Below are 24,532 nucleotides of genomic sequence, written 5' to 3' on the forward strand. Positions count from 1 at the left end.
TTTATCATCATCAGTTCCAAACCTCAGTGGTAACAGATGTAGGGGAGAAGTCATTCTTCCTATACTTCCCTAAGTACTCCTGAATAACTGTGGATCCATGAATCCAAGCCAGCCCCTGGAGGCAATCTCCAAATTTAGCCAGGCATTATCTTTTATGCAGTGGTCATTTGCTCAGAGTCATTTTCCTTATTGCCATGTCAAGACCTCATTACAGAATACCCTCTCAAAGAGAGCTGAAATATGGACAGCAATGCCCCAGCCATAAAAAAATTTCTAGCATTAAATATATGTTTGGTGCCCTGTGAAGAAAGAGACAAATGTGTGTAATTCAATCTTCCTCATTTCCAAGAAAGCTTGAGAGGACTCCAGGTAGTCCTGGTACCTAAAGAAAGTCTACTTCATGAAAACACCTAGAAGATAATAAGGTGACAAGTAACAGTCAGCACGGATTTGTCAAGAACAAATCACGTCAAAGCAACCTAATAGCTTTCTTTGACAGAGTAACAAGCCTTGTAGATAGGGGGGAAGTGGTAGATATAGTATATCTTGACTTTAGGAAGGCTTTTGACACTGTCTCGCATGACCTTCTCACAAACAAACTAGGGAAATACAACCTAGATGGAGCTACTATAAGGTGGGTGCATAACTGGTTGCAAGACCGTTCCCAGAGAGTAATTATCAGTGGTTCACAGTCAAGCTGGAAGACCACATTGAGTGGGGTCCCTCAGGGATCAGTTCTGGGTCTGGTTCTGTTCAATATCTTGATCAGTGATTTAGATAATGACATAGAGAGTACACTTATAAAGTTTGTGGACGATACCAAGCTGAGAGGGATAGCAAGTGCTTTGGGGAATAGGATTAAAATTCAAAATGATCTGGACAAACTGGAGAAAATAGGATGAAATTCAATAAGGACAAATGCAAAGTACTCCATTTAGAAAGGAACAATCAGTTACACACATACAAAATGGGAAATGACTGCCTAGCAAGGAATACAGTGGGAAAGGATCTGCGGGTCATAGTGGATCACAAGTTAAATATGAGTCAACAGTGTAACACTGTTGCAACAAAGCAAACCTGAGTCTGGGGTATATCAGCAGGAATGTTGTAAGCAAGACACGAGAAGCAATTCTTCTGCTTTACTCCACGCTGATTAGGCCTCAACTGGAGTATTGTGTCCAGTTTTGGGCACCACATTTCAAGAAAGATGTGGACAAGTTGGAAAAAGTCCAGAAAAAAGTAAGAAAAATGACTAGAAGTCTAGAAAATATGACCTATGAGGGAAAATTGAAAAAAAATGGGTTTGTTTAGTCTGGAGAAGAGAAGACTGAGAGGGGGCGTGAGAACAGTTTTCAAGTACATAGAAGGTGGTTACAAGGAGAAGGGAGAAAAAATATTCTCCTTAAAGGAAAAGAAGCAATGGGCTTAAATTGCAGCAAGGGCAGTTTATGTTGGACATTAGAAAAAACTTCCTGTCAAGGTGGTTAAACACTGGAATAAATTGCTTAGGGAGGCTGTGGAATCTCCATAATTGGAGATTTTAAAGAGCAGGTTAGACAAACACCTGTCAGGGATGGTCTAAATAATACTTAGTCCTGCCATGAGTACACCACACTGAACTAGATGATCTCTCGAGGTCCCCTCCAGTCCTACAATTCTATGATTCTATTAAATCTTAAGTTTTCAAGCAGATGCTGCACTCTAACTCCTTAGTTGTCCAACCTTGACAGTTTGCAGTCTCAATGGATTTGGAGGAAGTCTAAAAACATGTTCCAACCTGACCCATTCACCTACATTTTCTGAGGTTTGGAGTGGGTAAAGAACACTACCAATACAAAATATGCCACTTGTTTTATCTCTGGCACCAAGAAATTAGTGGCATTACCAGTAAATCAAAAATATTCATATCCATACACATGCAAATGCCATACCACTGTCTAGATAACTTGACATTTCTGAGACCAGCAAGTATCTTATGACCAGTCAGAAAAAAAATCTGTCAAAGCTTGAGCATTGACAAAACTCCATTTTAATCTCTAATTGACGCCCTTAATCAATCAAACATGATGGAGCAACTGAAATCAAGGTGATTTCAATCAGTTTGAAGTTTGTCTAATTTGAAAATTATTACAAATTTATAGAGAACTAAATTATAAACACTGTTTTCAAATGCCACTACTGCTAGGGAATCGTATTTGAATTTTCCCAAACTGCTAAAGGAAATAAATATTATATTGAAAATTAAGTCCCTGATTGTGCAAACACTTAAACAGGAATGTAACTTTACTCATGTCACTAGTCTGATTACATGGGATATTTCATGGTCTTAAAGTATGAACATATGTGATTGCAGAATTATGAAGCTAAAATGGCATCTTTATTAAAAACTTCCCTCTTAGAGGTATAAAATCTCTGTAATTTCAAAACAAAATTGCTTCAGCATTAACAATGAAAAGTTATTTAGACTTCCAATACATAAATGAGGTTATATATATATAATTTTTTTTAAACACACACACACACACACACACACACACAAAATAGGCCTTTTTTTTTAGGGCTGTCAATAAATCACAGTTAACTCACGTGATTAATTCAAAAAAATTAATCACGATTAAAAAATTAATCAAGTTTAATTGCATTGTTAAATAATAGAATGCCAATTGAAATTTATTAAATATTTTGGATGTTTTTCTACATTTTCAAATATGTTGATTTCTATTACAACACAGAACACAAAGTGTACAGTGTTCACTTTATATTATTTTGATTACAAATATTTGCGCTGTAAAAATGATAATACACCTCATACAAGTACTGTAGTGCAATCTTTTTATTGTGAAAGTGTAACTTACAAATATTGATTTTGTTTGTTACATAACTGCACTCAAAAACAAAACAATGTAAAACTTTAGTGCCTACAAGTCCACTCACTCCTACTTCTTGTTCAGCCAATCGCTAAGAAAAAAAGTGTGTCTACATATACAGGAGATAATGCTGCTCGCTTCTTGTTCACAATGTCACCTGAAAGTGAGAACAGGCATTCACATGGCACTTTTGTAGCTGGCATTACAAGGAATTTATGTGCCAGATATGCTAAACATTTGTATGCCCCTTCATGTTTTGGCCACCATTCCAGAAGACATGCTTCCATGCTGATGATGCTCGTTAAAAAAATAATGTGTTAATTAAATTTGTGACTGAACTCCTTGTGGGTGAATTGTATGTCTTCTGTTCTGTTTTACCCACATTCTGCCATATATTTCATGTTACAGCAGTCTTGGATGACGACCCAGCACATGTTCGTTTTAAGAACACTTTCACTGCAGATTTACAAAACGCAAAGAAGGTACCAGTGTGAGATTTCTAAAAATAGCTACAGCGCAAGGTTTACAAATCTGAACTGCCATCCAAAATCTGAGAGGGACGAGGTGTGGAGCGCACTTTCAGAAGTCTTAAAGAGGAACACTCAGATGCGGAAACTACAGAACCCGAACCACCAAAAAAGAAAATCAACCTTCTGCTGGTGACATCTGAGTCAGATGATGAAAATGAACATGCATCGGTCCACTCTGCTTTGCATTGTTATCGAGCAGAACCCATCATCAGCATGGATGCATGTCATCTGGAACGGTGGTTGAAGCATGAAGGGACATATGAATCTTTAGCGCATCTGGGACTTAAATATCTTGCGACGCCAGCTACAACAGTGCCATGAGAACGCCTGTTCTCACTTTCAGGTGACATTGTAAACAAGACGTGGGCAGCAAATTGTAACCAAACTTGTTTGTCAGAGCGATTGACTGAAGTAGGACTGAGTGGACTTGTAGGCTCTAAAGTTTTACATTGCTTTATTTTTGAATGCAGTTATTTTTCTGTACATAATTCAACATTTGTAAGTTCAACTTTCATGATAAAGAGATTGCACTACAGTACTTGCATTAGGTGAATTGAAAAATACTAATTCTTTTGTTTTTTTATAGTGCAAATATTTGTGATAAAAAATAAATATAAAGTGAGTACTGTACACTTTGTATTCTGTGTTATAATTGAAATCAATATATTTGAAAAAGTAGAAAAGAACCAAAAATATTTAAATAAATGGTATTCTATTATTGTTTAACAGCACAATTAATTGCAATTAATTTTTTTAATTGCTTGACAGCCCCACAAGGCACCTAAAGTTAGGCTCTTTAGCCCATATTTAGGCACCTGAGAGTGGGTTTTTGAAAAGCACTCAAGTGACATAGGAGCACAAGTCCCATTGACTTCAAACTGCAAATGCTGATAGAGGTGCATATCTAGGTTGAATCTCTTCAGATTTCTTGACTTTTGGAAGTTCAATATACCAGAAGGTCATGTAGGCTGAAAATATAGCATGGGATATTTGCTTATCAATTTTGGGTTTGAGTTTATGTAGTTCTCACAGAAAGGATATTAATAAAGCCCCAGACTTGTCCTTTTTTTAGAAGATATAAGCATTTTATGTATGAAACTTAGCAGAAAATACTGCCATATAAAATCTGAAATTCTAAAATAAGGAACTAAAGAAACAATTACAAAATATCTACTTCAGTGATTTAAGACTATGAGATAGGAAGAACATAGAGAATCATCAAAATATAAATAAAAATGGATTTTTAAAAAATATTGTAATCCAAAAAACTGATTTTTATTTTTTTAAATCATGATTATCCATTCAGCTGTCCAAAAAAGGGCAATTTATGTTATGTTCTCTACATTTAACAAAGCTTCAGCATTTTCTGCTAGAGACAGAAACATAATACTTTCAAAATTCATAAGCAGAAAATTGATCCAAATATAACTTAATCCCAAAAATGAACAGCATTTTTACAGTGATCAAGAGATTATTTTGCTTTCATTTTGTATGCATTCTAAACCACAAGAGAAAAGGAATTTCCATTGTCTGGATGCCAGCAGGGCACTTAAAGTTTCTGCAAGTAATTTAGAAAGATGGACAGCCTATTTGTTTTGAATGGAACAGCCAAGTAGAGACTAGCTGCCTAGAAGATTTCCATTGCAAGATGGATAGTGACATGTATCAAAGAAACCTAAAAAGTTCCTGTTCCAGAACATAAGCGCTCACTCAGCCAGAGTGATTGTGAGATCTTGGGATTCAAGGACAAAACCTTGACCAAAGATCTATGCAGAACTGCAAGTTGAAGTTTAGTTCATTAGAAGACTTTTTCCAATTTCCATTTTTTTTTAATGCACCATGTAAGTTAAAAGACAGTGTGGCTGCAGGAAAAAGGCAGTGTTTAATTCGTAATGAAAGACATGCCAGAGCTCAAGCAATTAGGTCCCAGGTCTCAAGCAATTTTTTACCTTCATAACTGACGTGGCATACCCGGAGGTGCCGGGATATAAACTGCCAAGCCTAGAGGTACCAGGGCTCAGCCCTGGCAAACCCTGGCCCAAATTAAGCACTGGAGAAAGGCTTTTTATAGCTGTGGCCACAAAGATGCCAATACAAGGCAAATTCAGGAAAATAAACATACTCGTTTTAAAAGAAAAGCTGTTGGAAAGACTAATGTCTATTCAAAATATGTTACCAGAGCCTTAAGAATCTACTGCTTTAGCCTCTTTTATATATAGTCAAAGTAAAATGTGGCCCCCTAAAATTAAAAACACATCAAAATACTGAGATTGCCAGGTAGAAAACTAGATCATGCTACTGCTCAAAAACCCTTTTTTATGTTAAGCTAAATAACATTTGCTTCAATCTCCAAGTTCAACAAATTTGGGACAAAGGCAGTGGATGGGATCCAAGGAGTCTTGTTCTAATTAACAAAAATTAAAAAAAAACAAGGGGGAAAAGTGATGTCTGAAGTTCAGACATACTAGTTCAGACTTGATGCATGCTAATGTGTATTATTCAATATCCTTACTTCAATCAGCCAGTATTGATTTGTTTTTCATTGTGACGTGTCTATCTCATGCCACAAAGTTATAAGGTTAATCTATAAATATGTAAGATGAACTAGTGTATGCAAAGTCACTACAATGCTCTGCATACATAATTAGCATTATACAAAGAAAGAATTTCTAACCTGCATAACGTAAGTTGTTCATTCAGGATCATTTGTGTTAAGACAATACCGTGCAAAGACTCCAATGACTCTGTATTTAAAGTGGTCGAATCCTACCATGAACCTGAGTAAACATTTGGGAGCAGGGTGAATGTCTACCTGAAAGTATATGCCCTTCATATCAAGAGCTGCAACCCACATGTCCTTTTCTAGGGATGGTATGTGCCTGTGTCATCATGGGAAATAAAATGGTTGAGATAGTGGAGAATGACAATGGGTATCCAGCCATCCTTTTTCTTGGGTACTAGGAAGTACATTGAGTAAAAGTCCTTCCCCTAATGCTGAAGAGGTACCAGGGCTCGAATGCACCTTGATTCTGCTTCTTGTTTGAGAATCTCCTCATAAGGATGGCCCCTGAAAGGGGGTCAGCAAAGGGTTTTGGAGGGGGCAATGTAAACTAAATTACATGGTCAGAATGGATGACATTTAAGTCCCACTTGTCCATAGTTATTGAACTCCAAGTGTGGAAAAAGACCAATAGACAACCCCCAAAGGATGTGTGGGGATTGGCAGACAGTGGCATTACCAGTTTGCAGCTCTCAAGCTCCCATCAAAAAGAACCTTTATTTAACCGGGATGTTTATCTCCTGAGATGAAATCAGAACCAATTATATCACATCCAAAGTTTAAATCCTGCAACCAAAATCTTTATGTCAAAATGTGCCTTTCTTGCAATACATTCCAACATACCTACAGCACAAAAACCTTTCTGGGGGAGCACATGAATATTAAGACAGCAAATCTAGAAGTTTTCCATGCATACAAGTTCAAAACCCTTTTGTGCTTATCTTGGGTTACGGAGAGCTATTAAAATTAATAACAGACTTGCAAAATTAATATTTTATGTAACAGTTATTGTAATTATTAATAGTTCATATTTTACTAGCTTTTCAAGCACATATAGCTGTAGCAAATGTGCTTTAATTAGATATGAAAAACAAGAACAGTTAAGTGCTAAATAACCATGCCTTACATCATGGCCTGAAATTCACTAGACTCAATTGAATATAAAGATAAGAAACAAGGTACTGTGTATGTAATAGGTTTGTGGTCACACACACACACACACACACACACACACACACAGTTACAGTCCACTGATCTGAGTTTGTTACAAGACCAGTACATGGTAAAATGATAATTTTTGTTTTAATTTATTACAGATGTGCGCAAATCTGAATACTGAATACCATGGCAATCTGAACTTTTTGCTTCAGTTCGCATGTGTCAGACATATTCTTATTCAGATTTTTTTCCAGGAGCAGAAAATAAGAAGTTTCTCACTCACCCTAGCATCTCTAATGTTCTTGAGTCCTACTCTCTGCCTTTCGATACCACCCGAGAGGTCCCAGGTCCTGCCCTCCCCGTACACTCTTCCTTCTTACCCCTTAAGTGACAGTTAGTGTTTTCTGATCCTTCTACCAGCTTCCCTGCTGCTGATATACTGCAGTTAACTTTGCTCCTGTCAATCAAAACAAGTGTCGCACTGACTCAGCGATGCTCATGCTTCCTGCTGTGATTAATCGTCCTATTAGATGTTTTCTTCTGAAAAAAATATTTAAAATCTCCATTTTATAAGCTAACTAACACATACCATGGAGTGTGTTCAGCATGTTTTGACATATCTGAATAGCTGGCATTCACAAAACTGTTCAACCGTAAGTGGTCCCACATAAAGTAGAATCCCTTAATGTTTAGGGGAAGTGCAAGAGTCGATTTGGAAGCAGAGACACCGAATGTCTCCATAAGCATTCCTTTCTTTGGGGTAGAAGGCAGATTACTGGCATTTACTATATTGAGAGAGGATACAGGGAATTCTGTTAATTATTCCCCAAAAATTATTACCCAACCCCACATGTTCTATGCAGTACAGAACCACTGGTTTTGGGAAAAAGCAAGCTTCTTTCCTCCACAGTAAGATCCCTTGGGGGTAAAAATGAAAGTTATAGAAAGAAACCCTTTCCTGGGCTTACTCAGAAGAAATTATAAGTCTATCTAAGTTTATACATAGTAAGGAAATTTAGATTTGTCTTTCTATACTAGACAAGAATAAATCTGGATGAAGACGTTAACAGAGCTAGTCCCAAAAGAAGTAGATAAGACTTAAGCCAAGAATACCTCTTTCTTCCAAGGACCTCAGATCCACTGAATTTTTGAGTGATGGTGGAGGAGAAATTGGAAGGGTCCAAAACATAGGCATATGGGATAGCACTAACCCCTTTTCGTGTCAATAAAGTAGATAATGTAGGAAAACTTAATACTTAGGTTATTATATTCTTCAGTAGAGGGAACAGGCTTTATTCCATAAATATGTACAGTCTGCTGGTATGTAATTTGGCTGGATCTTTACTGTCTGAAAGAAGAGAAGCTGTGATGCAGGCATGAGATACTGCAAAGAAACTATCCAGTGCAGGAAGCAGAGCAAAGTGATCTAACTTCAGTATTTAGATTTACAGTGTTCTACTACTGCAAGTGGTGCAGCTGCAGCAGTTTGTGTGTGTGTTGAATGCTTTGTGATGAAATGGTTGTTCCAGTCTTGCCACAAACAGCCCCAAAGCACTGCAGCCCTTCAAACAAAGTTGAAAGTATAAATGGAATTAAAATGGACCCATTCCATAGTGAACAACTATCTTAAGAGGTAGAAAAACAACCAGTGTTGTGAACTAAGAAACATACTCCTGAGAGTAGAGGTGAAGGAGAGATGATGAGAAAATGTTCCCTTGTGAGTTACTGTCACTTATCTGATTAATAGAAAACGGTAGCACTTCCTTCTATATGTCTACTCTGGTGGCAACTGTCTTCTAAAATAATACTCCACTGCCAGCAACTCGATATACTGCAAAGGTGGCCACAATGTGGCCAGCAGAGCCCTGTAATGCACATTTCTGCTCCACTACATGTTTGCAAAAGAGGTGTGGCCTACATAAGTGTGGGGACTGTATGTTCTAAAATTCCTTGCTTTGCAAGGTGCAAAGGAAACAGAAAAACAATAATGACATGGAGATAAAATCCAAAAAATAATCCAAGAAAGATGGAGGCATACTCGATAGGTAACAATCCTGTTTTGCTAAAGGATCAACAAGACTTAATAGGGCTCCCTCATTTCTACTTTCTATGATTTTATGAAGAAAGAGTAAAAGGAGGGAGTAGAGAAATGGAAATAGGTGAAAGTGACAACTTTTAGATTAGCAAACTTCATTTTATTAATTGCATTTAATTTATTCTAAATGATGTGAAACCCAATTTCAAAAACCCAAATCTAGGAAAATATATATGTCACGTAAAGTATTCAAGTGGCCAGCATGAAGCTTGGTGTCATAGAGTTTATCAGTTTGCACTGTATTACTATTTTACCAATTTGAATAAAATTACAAAAATACAAAATCTTTTTTTTTTTTTTGAATAAAAAGAAGAAATGCTACCCATATTTTTTGTTTGGCTTTCTTTCAACATGTGCAGTCTTATATTCTAATAACTATGTGTTCGTTACCGTGGAAACTGCTGTAGGGTGAATTTTGATTGGATGTATTATCAGATTAATTCTTACAATTGTGGATACTGTTTAAAAATGGTGCACGTGTTTGTGCATTTTTATGGTGCAGGTGCCGAAATGTCACCTCCTCCTCCTCCCCAATGTAAATGTTCAACATTTTAAAAGTTTGTTGTTCCTGCTGTTATTGGAGGTGCAGAGAATATGAAAAATTATGCTGAATATTAGTAAATTATAATTTTTCAAAAATCTACAAAAATGAATTATGGGCTAGTCTGTTTATGCAACTGAGTTACAAGAACAGTTATTATTGAGGTGAGCAGGAATTTTTAAGAAGCAATTTTGATAGAAGCAGTGATATCAAAGTGAATATATAAACAAACAGTTATAAATATCTGAGCCCAAGAAGAGGGAAGTGCCAGATACGCCCTGAAGTCCAGGGACTTAGCTATTGATGTCACATGGAAGGCATTCACACATTATGGAGACGGGCAGTGGTATAAAACTCTAAAATAGATAGTTATCAGAATGTATGCACTGGTATTATTTCCACATACAATGCTATGAACCATTTTTGTTTACCTTGAGTATGTAAATATAAGGATGCAGCTTTTTTTTAATTTCAAAAATTAAGCTTCACATTCATAGAAGCAGAAACAAAAAGAGTGGTGATTTTATACTAAGGGCTTCATTCTGCACTTTCTATAACTTTGAATGCAGTGGGGGCTTTGTCTGGCCAGTGAGAAGAAGAGTCTTGGCTACTTTAAGGGATCCCCCCCTTTTGGGCTATAGAAGGGAGGATTGGAGAGCATCACCTGAGTCAGGAACTGACTGAAATGAGCTCAGGTGGGCCATTGGCCTATGTGCATCTGAGGGAGGGGTATTTCTACTCCATTCCCTGCAGACAGAGTCATCTTTCACCCTGAAGCAGCAGTACCCATCTTAGAATATGAGGGTTGGAAGGGACCTCAGGAGGTCATCTAGTCCAACCCCCTGCTCAAAGCAGGAGCAATCCCCAGACAGATTTTTGCCCCACTATAAATGGCCCCCTCAAGGATTGAACTCACAACCCTGGGTTTAGCAGGCCAATGCTCAAACCACCGAGCTCTCCCTCCCATGTAAGCAGAAAATAAACAGGTTTTATCATCTGCTGTAGGCATTGCACTAGTTATTTGTTTCAGAGCTGGAAAGGAATTTTCCTTCACTAGCTTTTCCAGGGCTGAGTGGGCTTCCCCTGCTCCTTCCCCACAGCAGGTCAGGGGCCTGGTTGGGTTGTCGCAACCTAGCAGATGGGAGGTGTCCAGTGCAGATACTTGTTCCATAAGGAAGAATAGCTCCCTGATAAACCAGGGAGTTGGACTGATGGGAAGTCATCCCCCAGGGAAGCTGAGGAAAGGGAGCTGGAACTTCTAACATCTAATAAATTGGGGAGACAACCTCCTTTCACAAGCCCCTTTAAATCCTCATATGAGGGGAAGGCTGTGGGGTCCCAGCAATGAGTTGGGGCTAGAATAGGAGGGAAGAGGGCGGATGGCAGCACTCCCCAAACACATGGAAATGATTAAGGAAGGAATGATGACCTGCACTATACAATTTCTTGCTAGGTCGTTGAGGCCAAATTAAAACTGCATTCCTTGCATCTTGTTTTTCTTCCTGCTTGGCCAGGACAATAGCTCCTCCGAACTCAGTTCTCTATCAGGGGAATGTAGCTAAGTCAATATAACATATACTGTGTAAAATAGGCTCTGCTTTCAACCCACCATACTTGGGCTAGGTCTACACTACCTGCCTGAATCGGCGGGTAGAAATCGATCTCTCGGGGATCGAATTATCGCGTCTCGTCGGGACGCGACAATCGATCCCCGAATCGACGCGCTTACTCCACCAGCGGAGGTAGGAGTAAGCGCCGTCGATGGGGAGCCGCGGAGGTCGATTTTGCCACCGTCCTCACAGCGGGGTAAGTCGGCTCCGATACGCCGAATTCAGCTACGCTATTTGCGTAGCTCAATTTGCGTATTTTAAATCGACTCCCCCCTGTAGTGAAGACCTGCCCTTGGTCTCCAAAATGGAGAAGCAAGGTACTAGAGTAGCAGCTAGAGTGAAGTAAAAATGGAGAGTGAAATGAAAAGCCTTTTGTTTAATTTAAAACAGAGTTTTTTGTTGTTTTAGAAGACACTATTGTACCAGGAAAATTCCTATTTTCAAAGGTGAGTACACTTATATAGGCATCATTTAAGAAATCCTTGAAGATGATATTGTAAGCATTTCCCTTCTACTGCATTCCCATTTTAGGGCCTGATTTGTAGCAAGTTATAAGCATTCTTTTAGCAAAACAGCAAGACACTTTCAAAGTTCCACTCAATTTAGTGTACATAAGATCACATTTTATTTATATAGTGTCATTGTTCCAATTTTCTTCATGATGCATTGCACTGCCTGTCATCATTACCACACTGTGATATTGTGACTAATAGCAAATCTCTTCTAAGCACAATCACAAAAAATTATTGCAATTAAAACGATATTTAAAAAAAGTCCATTTACTTATATTCAGTGGAGTAGGCAGTGATTTCAGTGTCATTGTGTAACCACTTAAATTCCAAGGGCCAGCTGCCTTCCGCAAGGCACGTGAGTACAAGACGGTTCCCCTCTAGATGGATCTGGGGCAAACCAGGCTCAGTCTTGAAGTATGGTGCAACGTCATCTGAAACATACAAGAGAAAAAATATTTTCATGACTATGAAAATGAATATCATCCTTGATTTTAGGCCAGCCATATTTAGCCAATTTCCTCCTAAATTATTTAATAAAATAGGGGTCTAGGCTGTCCAGTACTTAAGTATCAACCTCCTAAGCACCAACCTTCTGTAGCTAGAAACACGCTACTGGTTAAAATGCCACTTGGTTCACAAGTTAAAAACAAGTTTGGAATCCTCAGCCTAGGCTCCTCCTCATAGGTGTTTATTTACATGGCAAAAGCACTGGACAACCTGGAACATATTGTTGAGCCTCTGCTCATCAGAGGTTTACAACAGAAATCTACACAGTGCCTACATCTGTGTTTAATGTGTCTGGTAGGAGCCATTGCTATTAGTTTCTTACTTTCATTAACACTAAATCCACTCGCAAAACTTTAAAAATCCCTTTTGAAAAAAAAATCAGAAAACGAAGGTTGAATGGAAGTGATCATCACAGCAGGACAAGTCTCAGGGCAAATGAAGAATTTTGACAAAAGATCAGCTTAGAACAAAACATCTTACAAAATAACAAGATTAATGTGTCTTTCAATATTGTCTCTAACTATAGTATCTTAAATTATATTTTCTGTGACCAATCACAGGTTTTGAATTAGGGTGTTTTAATAACGTTCAAGGGTCAGATAGATGTAGCATGCAAACTCTTATTCTTCTGTGGATCACAATTGCTAACAATACTCCATTAGATGAAATTAGGGGTTGTTAATTCAAACATAAAAGATGCTCCTCTTTCACCTGGAAGCAAATATCCAATAGGATTATGAAACATTCTGAGCCCAAACAAACACCCACTGACATTCACGAGAGCAGGATCTGGCCTATGGCCTGGTCCACACTAACTCCCCACTTCGAACTAAGGTACGCAAATTCAGCTACGTTAATAACGTAGCTGAATTCGAAGTACCTTAGTTCGAACTTACCGCAGGTTCAGACGCGGCAGGCAGGCTCCCCCGTCGATGCCGCGTACTCCTCTCGCTGAGCTGGAGTACCGGCGTCGACGGCAAGCACTTCCGGGATCGATACCAGAAGATCGATCGCTTACATCCAGACCAGGAAGTAAGTAATTTTAGTTATAAGCTGGGGACGCATCGGTTGGAAGTAACGGAGGAGGAGAAGGACCTCGGAGTTCTGGTTGATCGCAGGATGACTATGAGTCGGCAATGTGACGTGGCCGTAAAAAAAGCTAATGCGGTCTTGGGATGCATTAGGCGAGGTATTTCTAGTAGGGATAAGGAAGTGCTGCTTCCGTTATACAAGGCACTGGTGAGACCTCATTTGGAGTACTGTGTGCAGTTCTGGTCTCCCATGTTTAAAAAGGATGAACTCAAACTGGAACAGGTACAGAGAAGGGCCACTAGGATGATCCGAGGAATGGAAAACCTGTCGTATGAAAGGAGACTCGAGGAGCTCGGTTTGTTTACCCTAACCAAAAGGAGGCTGAGGGGGGGATATGATTACTCTCTTTAAATATATCAGAGGGATAAATACCAGGGAGGGAGAGGAATTATTTCAGCTTAGTACTAATGTGGACACGAGAACAAATGGATATAAACTGGCCGTCGGGAAGTTTAGGCTTGAAATTAGACGACGGTTTCTAACCGTCAGAGGGGTGAAGTTCTGGAACAGCCTTCCGAGGGAAACGGTGGGGGCGAAAGACCTCTCTGGCTTTAAGATTAAGCTTGATAAGTTTATGGAGGGGATGGTTTGATGGGATAACATGATTTTAGTCAATAAGTCAATAACATGCCATCGCTGGTAATTAGTATCAATGGTCAATGTGGGTCTGGCTGGAGAATCTTGCCCGCATGCTCAGGGTTCTGCTGATCGCCATATTTGGGGTCGGGAAGGAATTTTCCTCCAGGGTAGATTGGCAGAGGCCCTGGAGGTTTTTCGCCTTCCTCCGCAGCATGGGGCAAGGGTCGCTTGCTGGAGGATTCTCTGCGACTTGAAGTCTTTAAATCATGATTTGGGGACTTCAACAGCTGAGTCAAGGGAGAGAATTATTCCAGGAGTGGGTGGGTCAACTTTTGTGGCCTGCATCATGCGGGAGGTCAGACTAGATGATCATAATGGTCCCTTCTGACCTTAAAGTCTATGAGTCTATGAGTCTATAGACGTACCCTATGTTATCTAATCCCGGATACAGTCAAGTTAGTTCAAACTATCATCAATAACCAAACTACCTGAAACTAGACATTACCACTACTAATAGACCATTTTGAAAAGACAGATAAAAAGAAAGTTGAATGTTCAGATTTTCTTAATCTGGATATGTCTTTTTATTTGAATTACCCTGACAAAATACCCCGTTAATGGTACTGAGCCGGTTTAGTAAACATGCAAGGCCTATTTGTGCATGGAATCTGGACTCTCTTCCTAGTTGTTTTATAGACTTCCTATGTAACCTTGGCCAAGTCACTTAGGGGCAGAGCCTCAGTTAGTTTAAACTGTCGTCGCACCACTCAAGTTCCCGGAACTATGACAATTTACACCAGGTGAAAAACTGCCTTAATCTCCCTGTCTGAAATCCAGGATAATTCATTCTTTGTATCTTATTTTCCATCTGTAATTTGGGGTTAATAATGCTTCCCTTACCCACATGGATGTTGTGAGGCCAAATTAAAAAATATAAGCTACTTAAAAACCTAAGACTATAAAAGAATTTCCGTTGATCATATAGGATGGTTCTAACATAGAAAACTAAGACGAACTTTACCTTTACCACGTTACACAAAATGTGGACTTGATATTGAATACAAAATGAGCCCCATTAATAGAATACATTTTACTGTCCATATAGAGCTTTAGAGGGAAAAAAAGTCAATACGGAACTGAGTCAAAACCGCTTTTTTGTCTGTCAGATTATTCAGTTAAAAATTCCATAAAATTAGGTTCCTATCAATGTTAAACTATAGCAATATTGCTTTCCAGATCACAAAATTTTAATGTGAAAAATCAGTAGAATATAAGTCAACGCTGGTTTTATGCACTAGTCAAATTCCAATTAAATTAGACCAAGTTATTCAACAAGAAAGTCTACAAAATTCAGCTCCCATTGGTGTAATAGTGCATAAATACAAATATGTTGCTTTCCAGATCACAGAGTTTCAGTACAAAAAATATGAAGAGATAGAGGTTTAATCAGGTGTGAAAGCAATTTCACCTGTGTACTCAAGAAAAAAAAAAAAAAAAGACCTGAAAGGAACCCAACATACAGCTGCTGGTGAAATCAGTGGAGATGCTCATGCTAGAGCTCCTTTGAGAGGTAGGTGCTAGCAAGGCACTCTCTAAAAAAATCTCTAACTCTGCAATGTGCTTCCTTCGTCCTAAAGTAATGTTTCAAACTAGACCATCAGCATTGCATCTAAATCATTAAGATATTCTGGATACTGTATGTACTGGTATTCAGGCTTTGCAAATATATTTTGATTCAAAGGAATCCTAGATTAATGTCTGTAATTCAAGTGTTCTTGATTTTGATTTTAAAAAAATAGAATGTGTTGATACAACACAGTACTGCAGAACTTCAAAAGGTACTATAGTAGCTTAAAGATATGATGTGGTGATATTATTAAAAATAACTCAGACGTTTTAAGGCCAGAAGGGACCATCGTGATCATCTAGTCTGACCTCCTGCACATTGCAGGTCACAGAACCTCACCCACGCACTGTCATGTAATTAGGATATGTTTTGTACAAAGTATGCCTTGTGAGGTATCATTCTAAAAGTCTTGATCTGCTAGACATTAATATCTTGTTGGATTGTATGTGCTACCATTGTATGCGAAGTAATGACATTTGGCTATGTATGTGTTACAGAAACATGTTGTGAGGTGGAAAACACCCACAAGCAGCCTTTCAAGTATAACAGTAAAAAGACCAAACAATGTTAGTGGCTTATTGGGGAAATGCACACAAACACAAGGATTACCCCAGGAACTGTGTACAATAGAAACCTCTCAGAGATAGCACTACACAATGGGAACCGTTTGACCCAGGTCACAGCAAAAGAGCTTTCCAGCAAGTGGGAAGAAGATATAAAAGGGGAACAATGACATCATGATGGCACCTCACTCTTCCTACAACAACACACCTGGAAACACCAGAGGGGCAAGGACTGAACTGTGGGAAGTGATGGTCCCAGGCAAGAGGGATTTTTAGCCTGTGTATGAAAACCTGGGAAAGCCAAGGCAACTTGTGCCTTAAGAATCTGCCAGCCTATTTATCACCCAATGTGAGAATTTCCTAATTTATATCCTACCTGTCTAATGTGTTAAACTCAGTTTGCAGTTTTGTTTATTTACTACGGTAATCTGCTTTGATCTGTTTTCTATCCCTTATAATCATTTAAAATCTGTCTTTTGTAGTTAATAGATTTGTTTTTGTTTTGTCTAAAACCAGTGTGGAAATCATACTTGGGGCAGAAAGCTGTTGCGTCTCTCTCCCCACACTGAAGGAGGGAGTGAATTTCATGATCTTACCCTGTACAGTTCTTTGTGCAGCACAAGATGGTATAATTTTGGGTTTACACTCCGAAGGGGAGTGTGTGCCTTAGCAACTGGGAGGTGCTTTAGCTGAGCCTTCCCATGCGGAGCTGATCTCAGCACGTGTGTGTGAAGCTGCAGCTTGGTGTGTCCCTATCTGTGTGTATGCTGGTGAAGGAGCAAGCTTGGACAGTTTGCAACTTATCACAGCACCACAGTGTGAAAGGGAGCCCAGGCTGGTGGGTCAGGTGGGCTCAGTGGTACCCCAGTGCCAAGTGGCACCTCGGGGGGAACCCGTAACAGATATTAGCTATTAGCAGTCACAGATGGGTCACGTTCCATTGTAGGCAGTCTCATCAGACAATCCCTCTCTATAAATTTATCAGCCTCAGTCTTGAAACCAGTTAGATTTTTTACTCTCAATGCCCTTGGAAAGCTGTTCCAGACCTTCATTCCTTTGATGATTAGAAACCATCACCTAATTTCAAGCCTACACTTGTTGATGACCAATTTATATTCATTTGTTCTTGTATCCACACTGGCGCTCAACTTAAATAACTCCTCTCTCTCCCTGGTATTTATCAATCTGATACATTTATGGAGAGTTATCATATCTCCCCTCAGCCTTCTTTTGGTTAGGTTAAACAAGCCAAGCTCCTTGAGTCTCCTCTCATAAGATAGGTTTTCCTTTCTTCTGATCCTCCTGGTAGCCCTTCTCTGCACCTGTTCCAGTTTGAATTCGTCTTTCTTAAACATGGGAGACTAGAATTGCACACACTATTCCAGGTGAGGCCTCACCAGTGACTTGTATAATGGTACTAACACTTCCCAATCGCTGCTGGAAATACCTCGCCTGATGCTTCCTAGGACTGTAGTAGCCTTTCAGTCATATGACATTGGCAGTTCATAGTCATCCTGAGATCAGCCAATACACACTCCTCCTCTGTGTTTCCAACTGATACAGCCCCAGCTTAAAACAAAAACTCTTTGTTAGCTCCAAAATGCATGACCTTGCACTTTGCACTATTAAATTTCATCCCATTTCTATTACTCTATAACTTTTCTCTATATCATAAAAGCTGAGCTCCTGGAAAACAATACCAAGGTATGTAGCTTTCATATGTTAGTATTACCAAAAAACTCATAGAATTAGATATATAAATTACATTTTTAGAATTAATATCACATTCTGAATGATTCCTTCTCATCATTTTTAATACTTAATAATCCCTATTAAAAATAAGCTCTATTCACTCCACTGCCATACCCAATTCTTCTGTTTGAATATAGAACTTTTATTGTGATTTTATGTCCATTAATGGTGTGAGAGAGAATTATGGAGAAGCGCATGGATATTCCAAATTATTAAGGAGGAAAATTATATCTATCTGGGCCTCATAATGTCTACTCAATTACACCAGATGATTTTTGAATTCAGTTACATTTTATAAAGTTTTGTTTCCTTACATTTTAAAAACTTTCAGTACTTTTTCCAACCAAATTCTGTGTTATTGTTCTAGACAAAAATATGTATTTATTATGTTTTTGACTGTTTAAAATGAAAAATAATAATATTTTGATTTGATATCTATAAAAATAATAATATTTGATATCTTGACTGGGTTGTACAATGATGCTAGTGTATCTTATTCTATGCTTTCAGATATGAATTCTTAAAAAAAAACAAAAACCCAGTAACTCAGATGTTATTCATTCTTCCACCCCACTTTTTTTCTGTAAATAGACATCTTGGTTGTGAGTATGTTACCAATTTGTGGCAATACTGTTCTTAAGAATCAATGAAACATTATATTCTAGCAGTGCATGGGGTTTTTGTTGTTGTTGTAGTTATATTTTTAATGGCAATGTTTACCCTAGATGTTTAGATGTTTTAATTACAGTACATTAAATTTAGATCTTATATTTTTCTTCTATATATGCTTCTATTTTGCCAATGATTTAGCAATAATTTATCAATGTAATTATATTTTTAAATCAGGGGTTCTCAAACTGGGGGTCGGGACCCCTCAGGGGGTTACGAGGTTATTACATGGGGGGTCACGAGCTGTCAGCCTTCACCCCAAACCCCATTTTGCCTCCAGCATTTATAATGGTATTAAATTTTTGTAGTGTTTTTAATTTATAAGAGGAGGTCGCACTCAGAGGCTTCCCATGTGAAAGGGGTCACCAGTACAAAAGTTTGAGAACCACTGTTTTAAATTTAAAGAATTTAAATATATAATCTACATAAAGGAACTAATAAAGTAAATGTCTTGCATTATCTACTTTATCACATTAACTTGAATACTTTTTGTATCTTAATTGTGAAACTGACAACAGGACATCAAAGAATGGTCCCCCCCAAATTTTTTATAAACTAGTTGAGCTGAGAGACCTAATGACTGTAATCTATTTCATAACCTGCCCTTTTCTTTTATTTTCCTTTCCTTTTTTAAAAAAAGAAATAATAATCCACCCCCAGATACCAGAAGAATCAATTGTACCATAAACAAGGGGTGCCACTAGAACACAAATTCTCTAAAATGTTCTTGTAAAGTGACAATAAAATTTATTAAGCCATCATAATAAGCGCTATCAATCAGGTTAGAGTCCAGCTGAGGAAGGATTAGAAATCTCAGCATGAATGAAGCAATCAGCCTGAGTGGGACCTTTATTAATCGCACTCTGGTTTTTAGACAGCTGAATTTCCCAGGGCGACTAACCTTTTGGTTAAAACTGCTAATCTTCCTTTCAAAAACTTATTTTATATCAAACTCAAACATTTTCATTTTCCAGCACACTGCATGGATTTACTACTGAAGGACTGAAAGTTATATCTGTACAGTTTTTGAGGGAAAAGGCCTAATGCACTATTTGTTATCGCTCTGATCAGTCAATCAATATGAAAATTATGGATCTCTTCTTGTTTTGGTAAATAGTCACCCAAACTTCATTTGCCGATAGTTTTGGGTACAACAGTAAAACAGCAAAAATTATGAAATCCACAGATTATTGCAAAGAAACTTCTCCAAGTTTTAACAGCAGAAAGATTTCAATACTTTAGCAGAATAAGTCATAGCACACTTTCAGGTATTTTGCTTTATAATTATCATAAATTAAATCCATCTACATAGCCATTACTAAAATAATGGTATAGTACATTCTATGATGTTATCATCCTTGCTGGGTTTTTTCTTTCCAATATCTCTAACTTTTCTGAAAATGTATTGAAAGCTGTAAGTACAGAGAATCAATAATAAGAAAAAGAAAACAGTAGAACCTCAAGAGTTATGAACTGACCGGTCAACAACACACTTCATTTGAAAAAGGAAAAAAACAAAAAGAAACAAAAAAAAAAAAAAAAAAAAGGAAATGCAGTAAGGCGTTGTGTTAAAGGTAAAGTACTTTAAAAAAAAAGGAAAGAAGCATTTTTCTTCTTCATAGTAAAGTGTCAAAGCTGTGTTAGGTCAATGTTCAGCTGTAAACTTTTGAAAGAACAACCATAACGTTTTGTTCAGAGTTCCAAACATTTCAGAGTTATGAACAGCCTCCATTCCCGAGGTATTCGTAACTCTGAGGTTCTACTGTATATAACTCTGAGGTTCTACTGTATATAAATTTTAAGACTTCAATCTAATAATAAAAAGCATTCAAGTACATATATCCATGCTCATGGAGTTTTGCTACGTAAATAAAGTGGCAGATTTTGTTTAACCAAGCTAACCACAGATGTGTAAAGAAATGGAATAAAACCATTAGTCCTATTGTTTCCTTGTGAGACTATTGAGCCATGCAGTGAGATTAATCTCCAATGAAACGGACATCAGCAAAATAAACGGTTGCCCTAATAAGCTATTTGTTCCTGTTTTTCAGTGGTTTCTTTCAACATCCATGTTAATAAGAAGCAGACATTATGCTGGTAAAAAATCCTCCCGTTACTTCACTCTTATGTAAGCATTTACCCTTTCTAAAAACAAACAATTTATTTAAAAGTCAGAGCAAAACTGCTGTCGAAAACTTTGCACCTCGCCTTATCCACAAAGAATTAAAACATCACTGCTAATGCAGCCCACCCAGAGGTTTTTTTCAGATTTCAAATGTTATAATCAAGCTAGTATTGTATGAAAGTAGTCTTCAGAATTCAATCCAATTTTCTTTGAAGCTAAAATCTGATAGATCTACTGGAATGTTTTAAAAAAGAATATAGCACACAATATAAATTATCCTGATTCTCCAGAAAATTTACTTAAACCCTTTAAGTAATTTTATCCTCTAATCTTTTATTCCTGATTTTCTCATCAAGCATTCACCATTAGTTTGTCAAATTCAATTATGTAATCAGCGATCACTAAAAATTCACTAAAAGAAAAAATGAAAATAAAATACCGAGCAAAGCTTCTCAAAGAAAAGTTAGCAGAAAAGCCTTGATAACTGTGTTTTCTTTGAAGCCAAGTGTAGTGCCATGGAGAACTAGTCTATATTTTCAGTATTGGTGTTCATTTATAGAGTATAGTGATACTTATACCCCCAAAGCATATTTTAAACTGAGTTAAATCGAGGCAGTTAAAGTGGGAGGCATTTAAATTTCAAATTGGACTATTAGGGGGAAGTTAACTGTGACTCCCATATGGCAGACCCAGAATAACCACTCTAGGAAGTATAAGTTCGGCCAGAATGAGAAAAGCTGACCCAGGAAGAAAAGAAGGATGCAGAAGCTAGTTAGAATCTGGGGACACAGCTGGACAATTCAACATGACAAGGGTAGTCTCTCTTTATTAGTTCAATTGTTGGACAGACAGAAAAGCCCAAACCAAAGAGGGACCTGGGCAACTCAAGGTTCAGCAGAGCTCAAAAGAAGTAAAGGAGTCCCAGGGCAAGTTTCTTTAAGTCACTATTTCAGTTTCACCGCACTGAAGTTTGGTTCAGCTTCTCAAGTGAGTATTTCTGTGTTTGTATACTCCATTCAACCCTCCCTTCTATTCACAGTGCTACACAAGCAAAGTTGTACACATTAATAAAATACATAAAATTTAACAGTATAAAACCAATTAATTAATTTCCCCCCTCATCACCAAAAAGCCAGGGTATAATTTAGAAGCAAAAGCAGCATTTATACATGCATAGCCCAGAAGCATATTTTTCCTGCACACCAAAGCCTTATACAGTCACCTTATTTGCTTCTTTTTCTATGCTTTGTTCTGGTAATCAGCGCTTCTTGACCTGACCGGAGCTTTACCTGCTGGCTGGGATTTTCAAAGGAATTTAAGATAGTTCGGTGCCAAAATCTGACTGAAATTGAAATTCAGAGGGAGTTGGGCACCTAACATCCCTAGCCCCTTTCTGAAGAGGTAGACGAGGCTATAGTTATCTTGATCTCATAGAAAGAAACCTTTCCAACTGAAGTACTAAGAGGACATAAACAAATTAAAAGAAGACAGCTGGGGCCCCAAACTAAAGACTACTGATTTTGGAAAGGCTGAGTAGTTACAATATGGAAGATGCATCTACCAGAGGGTGTAGCCAAAGGTGCAGGAATATCAAATCTAATTTCTAGAGAGTAGATGCAGGGAACTGAACATAAACTACCCTGAATTCCTTTATTGTAACCTTTGATCTCTCATCCCAGAACGGTGCAATAGTTCAAACAGAGTAAGGCTCAGTGTGAACTACACAGGGTAGGAGGGAAAATTTGTCCACCTTGCTATCACATACAGAAACTCTGTGGCCCTCCCTCTAGCCTTCAAAGTTAACAAAAGGGGATTCAGAACACCCGAAGTTATACACTCTGTCTAAATAAAACTGTAAAGCCGTATATATGTTGAGACTATGCCATAACTTCTCTTTCATTGCTTAAGGATTATGGACTGAAATAAGCCATAACTATGGACAGAAAGAGGATAAAAAACTTCTGGAAGGAAACTGAGATAAGCACAGGTTACTTTATCCCACTGACAAACTGTAGGGGAGTGTTGCTAAGTCCTAGACTTACCTACATAAAGCAATGGTCCCCAAGAAACCAATCTTCAGGACAGAGGAAGAGAGATTTAAATAAAACAGTTTGAAGGGATAAAGGCAGAGAACTGGGGCTCTGATCAGGCTCTTGGGAGGCAAGGAAGATCCATGTGGGTGTGTGAGGGGGAAAAAAAAGATTCACAGTTTAAGAAGCAAGGAGATGGGGACCCACAAGAACATCTCCAAGCTTTCCTCTCTAGGATGATAAACCAGAAAACAGAGGGAAAGGCCTTTTTAAAATCCTGCAAGCAGGAAAGACAGAACAGTGAAGCTGTCAGATTTGTAGCTGAAAGGGGTTTCTTAGCACACTGCATCAAGTACACCCTAAACTATATTCAGTATACTACCAAGATGATAATGGAATCTTCTTGATTTTCTTATAGATTCCCCAGCCTCTTTAGCATGTTCCTTTCATGTTCAAGGGCTAATAGAAAAAGTGGATTTCAGCTGGGATGCAAGAAAGAGTCGAGGCACAGCAGACCTGTCTGATGGATTATATAGTCTTTGGTATTCAGGCCTCCTAAAATGTCCAAACTCTTTAGACACTGATTGGCACTACTAAGATGATAGTTGTCTGGCTCTAAGGCTCTAATTTATCTTTCTCAGCACCCTCCCAAAGTTGCAGGAGAGAAGACATGGCATACAACTAACTGAATTCAAAATGGGATCAAAACAATCATACCTCATGGTTTGGATATCTGCTGAAAAATCTGTCCGTGTTCCTCCTATGCCCCAGTGATTCACCAACAACTGGAATACACTGCCCAATTAGCCATTTTACCTATCTTTTATTCCCTCTTTCTCCAACACATGAAGAGCCGGGATGGATTTTATCTCAGACTGTAGTTCCAAGATCATCAACATATGTAAAGCTCTCTGAAAGAAGTCACAGTGATAGTCATAGAATTTAAGGCCAGAAGGGACCACCAGATCATCTGGTCTGATCTCCTGAACATCACAGGCCAATAAATTCCACCCAGTTATCCCTATATTGAACCTAATAACCTGGATTAGACTGAAGTATTACAGGAGACTAAACTACAGGAAGGACAGAAGTGCACCAAGGTAATGGCGGGGAAATAATTTGGTGAGATATACCCAGATGATCCCAGCAAACTAACATTACTCGATGCTTTAGATAGATATATGTAACCTGTGACTGTCTCAGTTGTAGGAATGTCATTTTAAGGATGTTTCAATGGGAGGTTTTTTATCCCAGCAGTGCCAGTGTCCTCTTCAGAACCCTGTGAGGTAGGGAAGTATATCAGATGGGGAACTGAGGCACAGAGAGGCTAAGTGACTTGTCACATAGGAAGTCCATAGTGGAGCAGGGAATTGAAGCTGGGCCAGTGTCCCAGCCAGTGGGCCATCCTGCCACCCTTTTGGTAGGTGTTATATAAATACAATACAATTATTCTGTATTTGATTGTCTACTATATATTACGCTATAGCTCTAGCAGGTATGGTGTATCAGATAAAAGGAGCTAGCTGTCCAATGCTCAATATCTGCCCTGAAAAATCAGTCAGGCAAAGGTTCTACAACTAGAGAATCCCAGGAGGAAGAGGAAGTCTAACTGCATAGCCCTGTAATGAACGGACTGGGAGCAAAAGTTCTAAGGGCCACGGCTGAGATCTTAAAAATGTAACTGAGGGAACATTACTCCATAATGATACTTTAGT

At 38.3% G+C, this 24,532-nt stretch overlaps 1 protein-coding gene across 1 annotated transcript in view; it reads right to left on the minus strand.

Annotated features, from left to right (window-relative positions):
* Positions 1-24,532, minus strand: part of SDK1 (sidekick cell adhesion molecule 1) — a 628,797-nt gene that overhangs the window by 384,809 nt on the left and 219,456 nt on the right. The window contains exon 3 of the mRNA XM_029911274.1: positions 12,145-12,304. Within this exon, the coding sequence (XP_029767134.1) occupies positions 12,145-12,304 (160 nt within the window). The remainder of the gene's footprint in view (positions 1-12,144; positions 12,305-24,532) is intronic.

Source organism: Terrapene carolina, unplaced genomic scaffold, assembly GCF_002925995.2.
Source record: "Terrapene carolina triunguis isolate 2854851 unplaced genomic scaffold, T_m_triunguis-2.0 Scaffold93, whole genome shotgun sequence".
In the NCBI taxonomy this organism is placed as follows: Eukaryota; Metazoa; Chordata; order Testudines; family Emydidae; genus Terrapene; species Terrapene triunguis.